Source organism: Citrus clementina, unplaced genomic scaffold, assembly GCF_000493195.1.
Source record: "Citrus clementina cultivar Clemenules unplaced genomic scaffold, Citrus_clementina_v1.0 scaffold_6, whole genome shotgun sequence".
NCBI lineage: Eukaryota > Viridiplantae > Streptophyta > Magnoliopsida > Sapindales > Rutaceae > Citrus > Citrus x clementina.
In genome coordinates this window covers 8,839,020-8,851,078 of record NW_006262139.1, presented here as the reverse complement: position 1 = coordinate 8,851,078, position 12,059 = coordinate 8,839,020, and the positions used below count along the sequence as shown (strand labels likewise).

General features: G+C 32.7%; 1 protein-coding gene across 1 annotated transcript; it reads right to left on the bottom strand.

The window, feature by feature from the left end:
- Nucleotides 1-294: 294 nt before the first annotated feature.
- LOC112097334 (leucine-rich repeat receptor protein kinase MSP1-like) lies at nucleotides 295-4,314 on the bottom strand. The gene is made up of 7 exons (XM_024182518.1): nucleotides 4,095-4,314; nucleotides 3,851-4,006; nucleotides 3,550-3,687; nucleotides 3,195-3,269; nucleotides 2,969-3,124; nucleotides 2,719-2,868; nucleotides 295-2,447 (listed from the first exon to the last, which is right to left on the bottom strand). The coding sequence occupies exons 1-7, from the start codon at nucleotides 4,312-4,314 to the stop codon at nucleotides 295-297; spliced, it is 3,048 nt and encodes a 1,015-aa protein (XP_024038286.1).
- Nucleotides 4,315-12,059: the final 7,745 nt, after the last annotated feature.

The following is a 12,059-nucleotide window of genomic DNA, read 5'->3' as shown; positions in this document are numbered from 1 at the left end:
TTGTGTTGTCTGCGAAAGACTTAAACATGCATGAAAATGTTTGTTAAAAAAAAAATTGTGATTACTAAATTGCAGTGTAACATGAAAGATACTCGACTGCTACCTTTTGGCTCAATGTATCATGAGAATTGGTTCATAATCAACATATTCAGCGTCAGATTATATCATTAATTATATACAACGTGATTGGGCAAATTGCACCAAAATACTCTTATTGAGTTGCTACATCATAATAATATAAAAAACACAAATACTTGAAAGTTACACACAAAACGTATAACCACAATAAGATCTTCAGGGAATAAGATTGTGTACAACAAAATAGTAGCAAGAGGTGATCAATATTTCTACAAGATAAAACCATCTGTGCCGCCAATAAGGATTCGCCCATAAGACTCCAATGATTCCCAAAATCACAATTACAGAAGATACTGTAAAAGTGATATAGAAACTATCCATGTCAATCAAATTATCATCTTCTTCATTGTCATGAGTTGAAGCTTCTGTTGATGATCTATTTTCATTGCAAATTTTAGGCAATGGCGGTCCACAAAGAAAAGGATTCCCCTCGTAGCTATCCTCATCAAAGGTTGCAAATTGTGCAATTCTCTCTGGGATTTTGCCTGATAAGTTATTGTGTGCCACAGTGAAAACAGCCAATGCATTTAGCTCTACAAGTCGAGGAGGGATTTTTCCAGTTAAGTTGTTGTAGGAAAGATCCAAGCTTTCAACTTGTCTCAAGTTTGAAAATGTCACAGGGATTGTTCCTGTTAAATTGTTGCGTGACAAATTCAAGGTATGGATTCTAATTAATTCACCGATTCGACTAGGAATCTCACCTATCAGTTTGTTACAAGAAAGATCAAGCCCATGAATGCTCTCGAGAGGTTGTCCCTTGTAAGTGTATGATCTTTCCTTTGTTGTGAAGTCTATAGTTTCTTTCTCTCCCATTGAAGGCCCAACATTATAACTTACGATGTCATATTCGTTTCTATAAGTTGGAATTAAATCATAGTAGCCTTCTTCACGATGAAGTGAAGTGTTATCTAAACAAGGAGGAATTTGACCAGAAAAATTGTTATGGGAAAGATCTAACAACCGCAATTTTTGCAACTGACACAATCGAAGTGGCACCTCACCTTCAAAATTATTATTAGCCAAAATAAGGTATCTCAATTGAGAAAGCCTACCCATCCAGTTCGGGATGTTACCATTCAGGCGATTATTGCAAAGATCCAATGTCAACAGGTAAGAGCATTTAGAGAATGCACCATTAAGTGGTCCTTGTAACATGTTTTTGGACAAGTGAACCTGTCTGATAGTGGAAGGATGGAAACAAGATGGTAAACTTCCAGCAATGTTGTTCTTTGATAGATCCAGAATTTCAAGATAATCAAGCTGACAAAACTCTGATGGAATTGGACCTTCAAGATGATTGTCAGGCATTATAATAGCATCTAAAAATGAAATATTACCCATCCATGTTGGAATGCTACCAGAAATATCGTTATCACTGATATACAGTCCTTGTAAACTAGAACAATTAGACAAACTTTCCGGGATTCCTCCGATGAAATGATTACCATCCAAGTTTAACCTCTTCAACTTTGTCAAATTAATTTTTTTGGAAAATAATTGACCTTGCAGACTGTTATTTGACAACAAAAGATACTCCAAGTTAAAGCAACCCATGGCCAAGTGCTCTGGGATTTCACCAGTCAATTGGTTGTTTGATAAGTCCAGATAGATCAACGAGTTCATATCACCGAATGAAGAGGGAATACTGCCGTTAAAAGCATTAAAGGAAATGGTGAGAAAACCCAAATTTGGCAAAACTTTTCCAATTTCTACCGGAATGTGGCCTTGGAGTTTGTTGTAGGAGATATCTAAGGCAATTATATTTTTGCGAGAACGAGTTGGCAAACGGAATGGTCCAGAAAGAGAGTTATTGGCCAAAATAATTGAACGTAAGTTTGTGTTGTTTTCTAACAACCAGCTCGGAAATTCTCCCCTCATGTTAACGTCGGAGATAATAACAAACTCCAAGTGATGTTGGTGGTAAAGGAATTTGGGAATTGTGCCACCATCACTATCTCCATGATCAGACAATGAGATTGAAGTTAATTGGAATTTTGGGGTCAAAGAAGAATGTGATGACTCAATTTCTCCAAATATTTGATTTTCTCGACCATGAAAAATCTTGAGTTTTGAGTAGTTGAAAAATGGTTCAAGTGACATCGGGATTTGGAAGTGATTGTTTGAAAGTATGAGCAATTCTATTGAAGTTAGATGCATGAGGGGAGATGAGGAAAGATTTCCTGTAAGTTGATTGTCAGGGACATGCAATACTCGAAGGGAAGTCAAATTTGCCAAGCACCAAGGCAAGCTGCCTATAAAATCATTATGGTCAATGTATAACTCTTGCAGATGCGCCAACTCACAAAGGCCTGAAACATTATTCATCGATCGTGGTTAAACATTTTAAATTTGTCACTTGATCACATAATCGATGCAAATCAGGGTATATAATCAACACATGTTCATTATAGTTTTTTTTTTAATTTACCACTTTTTCGTTACTATTGCAATGAGGGAATTTTTCTTAAGAATCTCTCTCACTAGAATATATATAACTTAAAGATTTTTGTTAAAGAAAAAATTAAATTGAAAATAAAGAAATATAATTCAACTAAAATCATTCCTCCGTAATTAATTTACCTTGATCTCCCGGTAGAACACCATTGAGTCGACAAACTCTCATTGAGAGTATTTTTAGGGAAGTGAATGATGCAATGATTTGCAGAAGTCTTCTATGGAGAGGAGAGTAATCCATTGCCAATTCTTCCAAGTTGGTGAACTTGTGCAGCTCTATTCAATTTCAAGGAGCAACAATAAATTTTAGCTGTAAGTACATACGGAATTAAGTGACTGGAAAATTAATTTGCAATATCTCAATTTATTTTGATACCTTGAGTAGTAGTCACTGTTTTCGCAAAATTATTGGACTTAAGGTAAAGAGTCTTGAGGGATGGGAACGATCCTATTGAATGTAACACCTTGCTTCCGTCTCTAATTCTTAGTCCCGAAAGGTCAAGAAAACGCAGCTTCCTCAAACCTCTGTAATCTTTTTAATCAAAGAGGTAATTAAACTCCCGATAGAGAATTTTGTTTTCGTTAATCAATATTAATGTTACCTTTTGGAACCACCAGATTGTCAATTTCATTGTCGCTCATGTCCAATCCCTCCAAGTTACTCAAGGAATCCAATTCTGCATATATAATTATAAATAAGACTTAAGGTACTTCAACCGGAGTTAATTAATTAAAAACTTAACTAAAACGAATGTAACATGAGAGTTTTTTATTATTTTTATTTTTTTGGGGTCAAAACCAAAAGGCATTAATTAATTGTTTTGAGTAAACGATGAAAGTTAGTTTAATGTATTATAGCTAATATGTTATTCCTTCAGATTAATCAAATTAAATATTAAATTCTCTCGAAGATACAAATATGTATAGTGGATAAATGAGAAGCAGGTTTAGTCTCACCTTGAACATCAAAGGTTCCTTTGAACCCAGTAGCCATCAGATTTAATTTTCTTAATGAAGAAAGAGCAGTTAGAGAAGATAAGATGCTACGGTTGAATTTGTTACCACTTAAATCCAAAGATTCCAACATAGTCATACCTGCAAAACAAATACAATAAAGGACCTAATTTGTAAAAGTTTAGATTTTTTTGGTGCGACAGATTTGTGAATCTCGATCCAGCTAATGTCCAACTTATCCTCCAAATTCATCAAAGAAGCTAAATTTATAAAAATAAAAAACTCAAAATTGAAGCTCAATTACCTTCAATATTAATACTTCCTTCCAATCTATTATAAGCCAATGATAAATTTTTTAATGATGAAAGACCAGCTAGAGATGATAAGACGCTGTTGTTGAAGGAATTATGGCTTAAATCGAGAAACTTCAAGTTGCTCAGCCCTGATAGTTTCTCTAGACCTGCAAATAAATTAAATCAAACACAAAAAACAGATCACAAATTTATTCAGGGGAAATCTTTAGTAAATATTAGAAGACATATATATACCTTCATTCTCTACACAGCCGGCTATGTTGTTGCCACTTAAATCAAGCGACTCCAGTTGTTGAAAGGGAGTAAACAAAGAAAAATTGAGGTACAATGCTGATGCGATATTCAAGGACAAAAGATCAATTGCTATCACTCTGCTAGTGGTGGCGTTGCACAAAACGCTTTGCCACTGACAACAGTCTGAATAACTCTCATCTACCCAATCTTGAAGATACATAGGATGATTGTTGAAATTATGTTTAAGTTGGAGGAGAGCAAATCTCTCTTGCTCCAAACATCCCTCGCTCCACCATCCTAGCTCTAATAATATTAAAAACAAGGAAAGTAATAACAGCATCACCATTTTTGAACCACCCATCATATACCTTAGTTACTAACTATATATAAACTACACTCTTTGCATTTGCAAACAAAAGAGCAAAGGCTCTGCGCTATTTATACCATATCAACAATTTCATACATCCATCTTTAACTTAATTAACTGACTTAATCAATTAGCTGTTTTCTCCAAGTCTTTGATTCAACAATGTACTGCATTAATTTAATTGTCTTAATTGAAGTGAGAGAAGTGTTTAACGCACTACATAATTACAAAATATTATATTTGTTTAGTGGATTACTTTGAATCAATGTGAATCCAAAAATTGCCACTTCTCCCTCATTAATCTTCCACACAGATGGCTAGAATTTTCAGCATGGCTAGAAAATACAAGTTAAGTACTCAAATATGTTTGAAGGGCAACTAGCGGAGTCCTCACGTTTTAATTATGTTCTTTTTACTCCAAGGCTTTCCAGCATTTTTTTAAATAAATATACAGAAGTGGTGAAAATCTCCGTTGAGATCAAATCTCATGTTTAATGAAGGATCCTGAGATATTTAAGTTAATGATATAGATAAGATATTTAATTAAATTTTTCTTTCTAGTCTCCGAGATGCCGGTTCATAATTAAGGGTTTGAAACTCTGTAATCATCAAATTTTAATTAGATATTTGCAAATACACTGACACTAATCTTGAAGGCGAACACATTGGTCATGTAATTAAAAGCGAACATTAATTCGTTAACTGACCAGCTTGTTTTGAGATTGCTGGCTTTGCAATCTATGTGTGGTCTATCATTGAGCCACTGATGAGAATGATTTTTAAAACTTATCGACCGCATGTCGGCGTACGGTTGATATTATGTATGACAAGTCCTCTGAACAGGTTATTTGCTTCAAGCCTTCAACATATTCTACGAGTTAATCATTTAGGGTGTGTTTGGGATTGATGTGCTGTAACTTTTAAGTTACAGCTGCTGTGGAAAAAAAACTGTAATTATGAAACAAAAGTTAATAATATGTAGTAAATATAAATTTTAAATAATAATTTTGACAAAATTATTAAAAATATAATAGATTCTCCATTATACAAGTGAAAAATCATATCAACGTATTTTTCAAGTTACAGCAGCTAGTGTTTATCAAACACTTTACTGCTATAGTTTTTAAGTTACAGCTGTCCAACCTCAATCCCAAACGCACCCTTAATTGTTTACGACTAAATGCTACCGGGCAAATTGCATCAAATATTTTCATTAAGATACTACATGCATCATACATATAAAGGACATCTATATCGTTAAACAATTAGATACAAAACAAAACAACAATACAAATACATAGATCGACTAAATATCTGTGGGAATAAGCTCGTACACAAGAAAACAGTAGATTGATAGCAAGAGGTGAGCTATAGTTCAACAAGATAAAATTATCTGTGCTGCTAATAAGAATTCACTAATAAAACTCTAATGATTACTAAGATCGCAATTAAATAAGATCCTTTTAAAGCAAACACAAAAATTACGCATGTCTATTAAATAATCATCTTCTTCATATATTGCCAGTCGAAACATCTAATATTATTAAAAAAAACAAAGTAATTTCTAAACTACACCGTTTGAATTTGCAAATAACAAAGGGAAGTCTCTACAAGGGATGGCAACGATTCGATATTTTAGGGGGACTCCAATACTTGTACTCGTACACATTTACATTCCCGTCACCGAATTAAACTCATTGTGTGTTTGAACGAGTACAAGTAGAGGATTTCATATTAAAATAATATAGATACGTGCACGTCATCTTCCCCTATCCCATAAATCCCCTTTTATTTATTAACATCCTGCATATGCTTAAAAAGGAAAAAACGGTATCTTAACTACTTAGTTCTATATCACCATGCAGCACTTTATTCGAGATAGTTTAAAAAATGTATTCTCAACTTTAATAAATATTAATTATAATTTGATGACTGTTAACTCAATTTAATTAATATATTACTAAATATTTAGATCGAAAACAAAAGTCTCCATTTTGACATTTCCTTATCCGTCTTTTACTCCTTTCAATTGACCCTAATTTGAACATTATTCTATTGTTATTTGTTTTTCAATTAGGACAAGATTTTAGATGGTCAAGTAAATATCTAGTCCATTAAATGATTGATTGAAATCTCCAAATAGAGGCTTAGGACAATATCATTTAGATGGCTAAGTGCTAATATTTACTTTAATATTTTTTTTGGTTTAGTTGTTAATTTTAAATTTTAAATTATTTAAAAGTGAGTGGGTAATGAGAATAGTGTTTTATATTCGTACCTTACCTTCCCAATCAACGGATATTATATCTATACTCGATCTTTTTTTATAAAATAGAGGTAAAATTAGACCTGATACCTAACCCTAACATAACAGGCCCCCTACCCCAGGGATTTTTGGCAATCCCCATGTTTTACGCTATTTACAACATATCTAACAATTTTAGACAGCTTAATCTTAATTTACTTGATTAGCTATCTTTTCCAAGTCTTTGTTCCATTTCTCTTCCTTTCTTTTCATGCATTTTTACTATTTGGCTATTTGCAGCCTATATAATTTGAGTAATAGAATTATTAATTCTTGAACATACTTTTCATGTATAGTTGACGGTCAATATAATACGGTTAGATAAAAAAAAAATGAAATTAATGTTGAAAAAATAGCATATCAATATACTATTTTGAGGGCATATTTTGAGTGGATCCCACTTAGCGAATGTGGGAAATCTTGTGAGGTTCGGATTCTACTCCGTGAATACTTCGAAAGTGTATATTTATTTACTCAAAATGGTGCTTGGGTGAATGAGAAATTGTCTCTCAAAGTGCACCATTGAAGTTGAAAATTTGAAAGGAAATGAGGTTCATCCCATAAGGGAAAAATAAGCCAAGGGATTTTTGTTTATATATACACACTTACCCATGCATGAGCAAAAATTATAAGGATAGAGGCTCTCTCCACACGCGCGTTCACAGGGGGGGTGCGAATCCAAGACCGATTTGGTTGAACTCGTGTGCGTCCGCGCGTCCTGTGTACGCGAATGTCAGCCCAAAATCACCCAAGCTTGCATGGTACGTTTTAAATTTTTGTAACAGTTTGTGAATCCTTTGAATTCAAAGGATTTTTAACAGCTTCGTAATTATTTTTTGGGCTGTTATGCAATTCAATTTTTGAATTCAATAGGTTGTATTGAATTGTTTAAATTGAATTGGTTGTTACAACAATTAAATGACATATATTGAATTTGGAAATTCAATACTATGTTACTGTTATATCCTCACATGTGTATAAAAAGACAGCTTCCTCTTCTGTTTTTCACACGCACAGAAACCACCACACAGAGCACTTAAAATTTTCTTTCCTCCTTACATCTTGTTTTCTGATCAAGTTGGCCGCTGTTGTGGTTCGCCGGAATTATCTGTTTGTGCTTGATGGATAATTCGTGCCCGTTGTATCATGGGAAATAGTTACCAGCAAACCTAAAGCACTGCAGTAGGTGGTAAATCTGTTTTAAGGATACCGTGTTACAGGCCTTGGGTTTATTTTCTTTGTTTCATTTGATTTCCAGTTGTTGTTTTCTGCTGTTGTTTAATTTCAGTTGCTATCTTGCTGCAGTTTAATTCTGTTACCAATTAATTGTTGGGAAAATATGCTCTTTAAAAGCATATATGTTTATTTAATTGTAATAAATAATTTTTCTGATTAATAAAATAAATGAGGTATTTTATTTAAATATCTTAATTGCATTAATATTTTGATTAAAGTCTATTTAATCATATTATATGTATTTATGTGATCACTATGTGGATTCACAGAAGACATAAATACAAGTTATCTTATGCTTAAATAAATTTAGTTCGCAGTTGATAAATAAAGTTGGGCACTTTATTTAGGTATATTTAGGTATAGACTGTAATAAATTCATCGAATGATTTGTCTTAATCATGTATGAATTTATTGATGTAGTACGACTACATTGAACAAGATCACATATGAGATTTAATTAACTTTGTAATAACTGTCAAACTTATTAAATCTCATATGCATTGATTTTATTGTAATCTTAATCTTGAGTTAATTATGATTTCATGATTGTAACTGTTATTCCATTTGAGTTACCAATGGGCATGACACATACTTGTAGTCTAGATTACCCGGTATCTTGGTGAGAGCATTTATGAGTATTGAAGTTATAGATTAACAATATAGAATTTGTACAACACATCTCTTGATAGGTTTTCGGCACTTGATCATAGAATTCTCTGGCCAGAGTGTGTCAACATATTTAGTATGTTGAAAATGATCATTAGAGAAAACCAGTAAATATCAAGGAATATGATGTAATTAAATTGATTGAACAGTTGAGATGTCGATTTAATTAACGATGTGGTACAAAAGATTATGCAGTAAAGAAATCGATGTGGCTTGAGACGAAGTATTATTCGAGCATACAATTATGGAGGTCAGTTCCAATCTTTTAGTGGAGTAGATTTGGAATTAAATAATTGAGTTAGTTTAATTATAGGCCTAATTATTATAGTCATTATTGTATGTTCCCAAATGATCCCCGGGTTGTCTCATTTAATTGACTACACCACTACTAGATTAATAAGCAAGATAACTAGCTATTTGAGTCAAAAGCTTAAATATATCATTTAGTGGGAGACTCCATTTAATATGCTTGTATGTAAGGGACTTTATGTTATTTTACAAGATGGGCTCCCTATAGAAAAAACAAGTAACGTGGCTCTTGATTTTCATTATTTGGAGCCTAGAGTTTTCACTAAAGGGAGATATAAAAAGACTTATTTTATTTAAAGAAAAATGAGAGCAGCCACTTTATACATATCAGAGAAAAAGATTTTTCTCTCTAATTTTGAGAGAAAAATTTTCTCGTGCTAGTTGCTTTAGTGGTGAAAAAGGCGCTCATACATCAAGTACAGATCGAACTTAAGTTATAACCTGAAAGATCATTAGCGACAATTCGTGATCTAACAAGCATGGTGGTGACGGATCGTGATCTGGGAGTCTAAATCACTTCAGCAGAAAAAGTTAAATCAGATTTTCAAGGTATGATTTCTAAATTACAAATTCTTATATATTGTATGAAAACGATCTTAAAAGGTTTTATAAAAATTTAAAAAACTGATTTTTCTTCAACATTAATTTCGTGTAATTAACTACTGGTTTTATTTGTTAACTCACAATTGTTATTTGTCTAACAATTAATATAGTGGCCTATATGTAAATCATCTGACCATGGTGATCTGACACTTATATTTGTGCATAATTTTATACAAGAATTTTTATCTATATTATAATCATCATCATCATTATGTTAATGCAGTCACCAATTATGAAAATAATTTTTAGTTACTATTTATACCCCTATTTGATGAGTTGGCCAAATGAAATTAAAAAACCATGAGATTCGGCGCCTTTCCCTTTAATAAGATTACATTTCCCCTAAATTTCAATTAATAAATAAAGGTTAATTTTAACTTATCCCCATATATTTTGATACACTTCAATGGACCTTTACCGAATTGAAAACATCAACGTGCCCCTCAAATTCTGTGAAATCTAACCGTTGAGTCGTTGACCACTAAAAATAATATAATAGCGCTGATAATGGCTAATGTTTTTGTTTTTATGTCTTTTTTTTATTTTTTTATTTTCTGGGTTTTATTAATTTCCCCTTCCTGTTCTGGTATTTTTGAATCGAATGTGATAGAATTTTCGCAACGAATTTGGTAGTGACACGATTTTTGTAATTTATTTATTTAATATTTCATTAATATTTAGTAAATCATATGTTTTTAAAGGGAGATTGCTGGCCACATACCCCAAATTTTTTTTCTTTCTACTACCCAACCCCCAACCTTACTTTTGCGAACATTTAATTTTGCCTTTTGAACGATAAAATTAGATTTGATAAAATTAATTTTTTTGCCTAATATTAAAATAAAAATTGACCATAAAAAAGAATAATGACTAGTGTTGTGCTCTGATATTACTTATTGTGCATAGAATTTGGAATTAAGCACACCAAATAATCACCGAAAAATAAAGGATACAAGAATTTAACGTGATTCGGCAATTGTGCCTAAGTTCATGGGAACAACAGAAAATAATTGCATTATTAACAATTATTAGAGTACAATATTTGAGTGAAAAAACCTCACTTCTCATAACTCAAATACACCCAAAACTCTTTCACATGCACTTGAAAGGAAAGAACCTCGCAATTGCTCACACTCTCCAATTGCTCATTCTCTTAATAATTTCTCACTTGAATTGTTTCTCTCAAATTTGGGATGCATTAGCTCTCTGAAATGAAGCTCTATTTATAGTTGAGTTTCACCATTTAATTTATTTAAAAGTCTAAAAAGGGGCAGCAAAAGTCTTGTAATTCGGCACCAAATTGAAAAACAATTCATGCGTGCAAGCACACCACCAATTTTTCAATTTTATATGGGCACCAAATTGAAAAGCAATCCACCAAAATTGACTTTTCAACAATTCTCCGCATCAGCGAATGGACAAATCTGAGTTCACTATAAACAAATCATCCTTGTTTTAAATCCTTAATGAATGATTTATTTGGGGATGGTGGTTTGTTGATAGTCAACACAGATTTGTCTATTTGGACAAATTTTCGCCAAGTGGAAAATTGTTGAAAAGGCAAATTTGGTGGATTGCTTTTCAATTTGCTAGCCCTATAAAATTGAAAAATTGGAGGTGGAGCCGCATGCATGGTTGTTTTCAATTTGGTGCTAAATTATAAGACTTCTGCTGTCTTTTTGCTGAGACTTTTAAATGTATTAAATGGTGAAGCTCAATTATAAATAGAGCTTCTTTCCAAAGAGCTAATGCACCCCAAATTTGAGAAAAAAAATTCAATTGAAAAATTGTTGAGAGAGTAAGCAATCGGAGAGTGTGAGTAATTGAGAGGTCCTTTCCTTTCAAGTGTGTGTGATAGTACTGAGTGAAATAGGGTTCTAAGAAATGAGATTTCTTTCTTGAAATATCGTACTCTAGTAATTGTTAATAATACAATTATTTTCTCTTGCTCCTGTGAATGTAGACATAATTACCGACTCATGTTAAATTTTTGTGTTCTTTATTTTTTAGAACAACATCAAGATCGATTGGAATAAGGGCGTCCATAACTTCACGCATGCACGTGCTAAAGTTGATTTTCCCATCAAATTTCTCAACATCGATCTTCTGGCCTCCTGTAGCCTGTGCTGAATGGCGATGTGACAAGTTTCGCCTTCCACCTGAAGCGTCCGCTGGAATTGTGCAAACTTTCAGGTTTGATACCAGTTGTTTGTGCTCTGATACCACTTATTGTGCGTGGACTGTAGAATTAAGTGCACCAAATGATCATAAAAAAATAAAAGACATAAGAATTTAATGTGGTTCTGCAATTATTTCTACATCCATAGGGGCAAGAGAAAATAGTTGTGTTACTAACAATTATTAGAATACAATATTTGAGTAAAAAAATCTTATTTTCTAGAAGGTAAATACACCCGGTATTCTCATACACACTTGAAAGGAAAGAACCTCTCAATTATTCACTCTTTCAATAATTCTT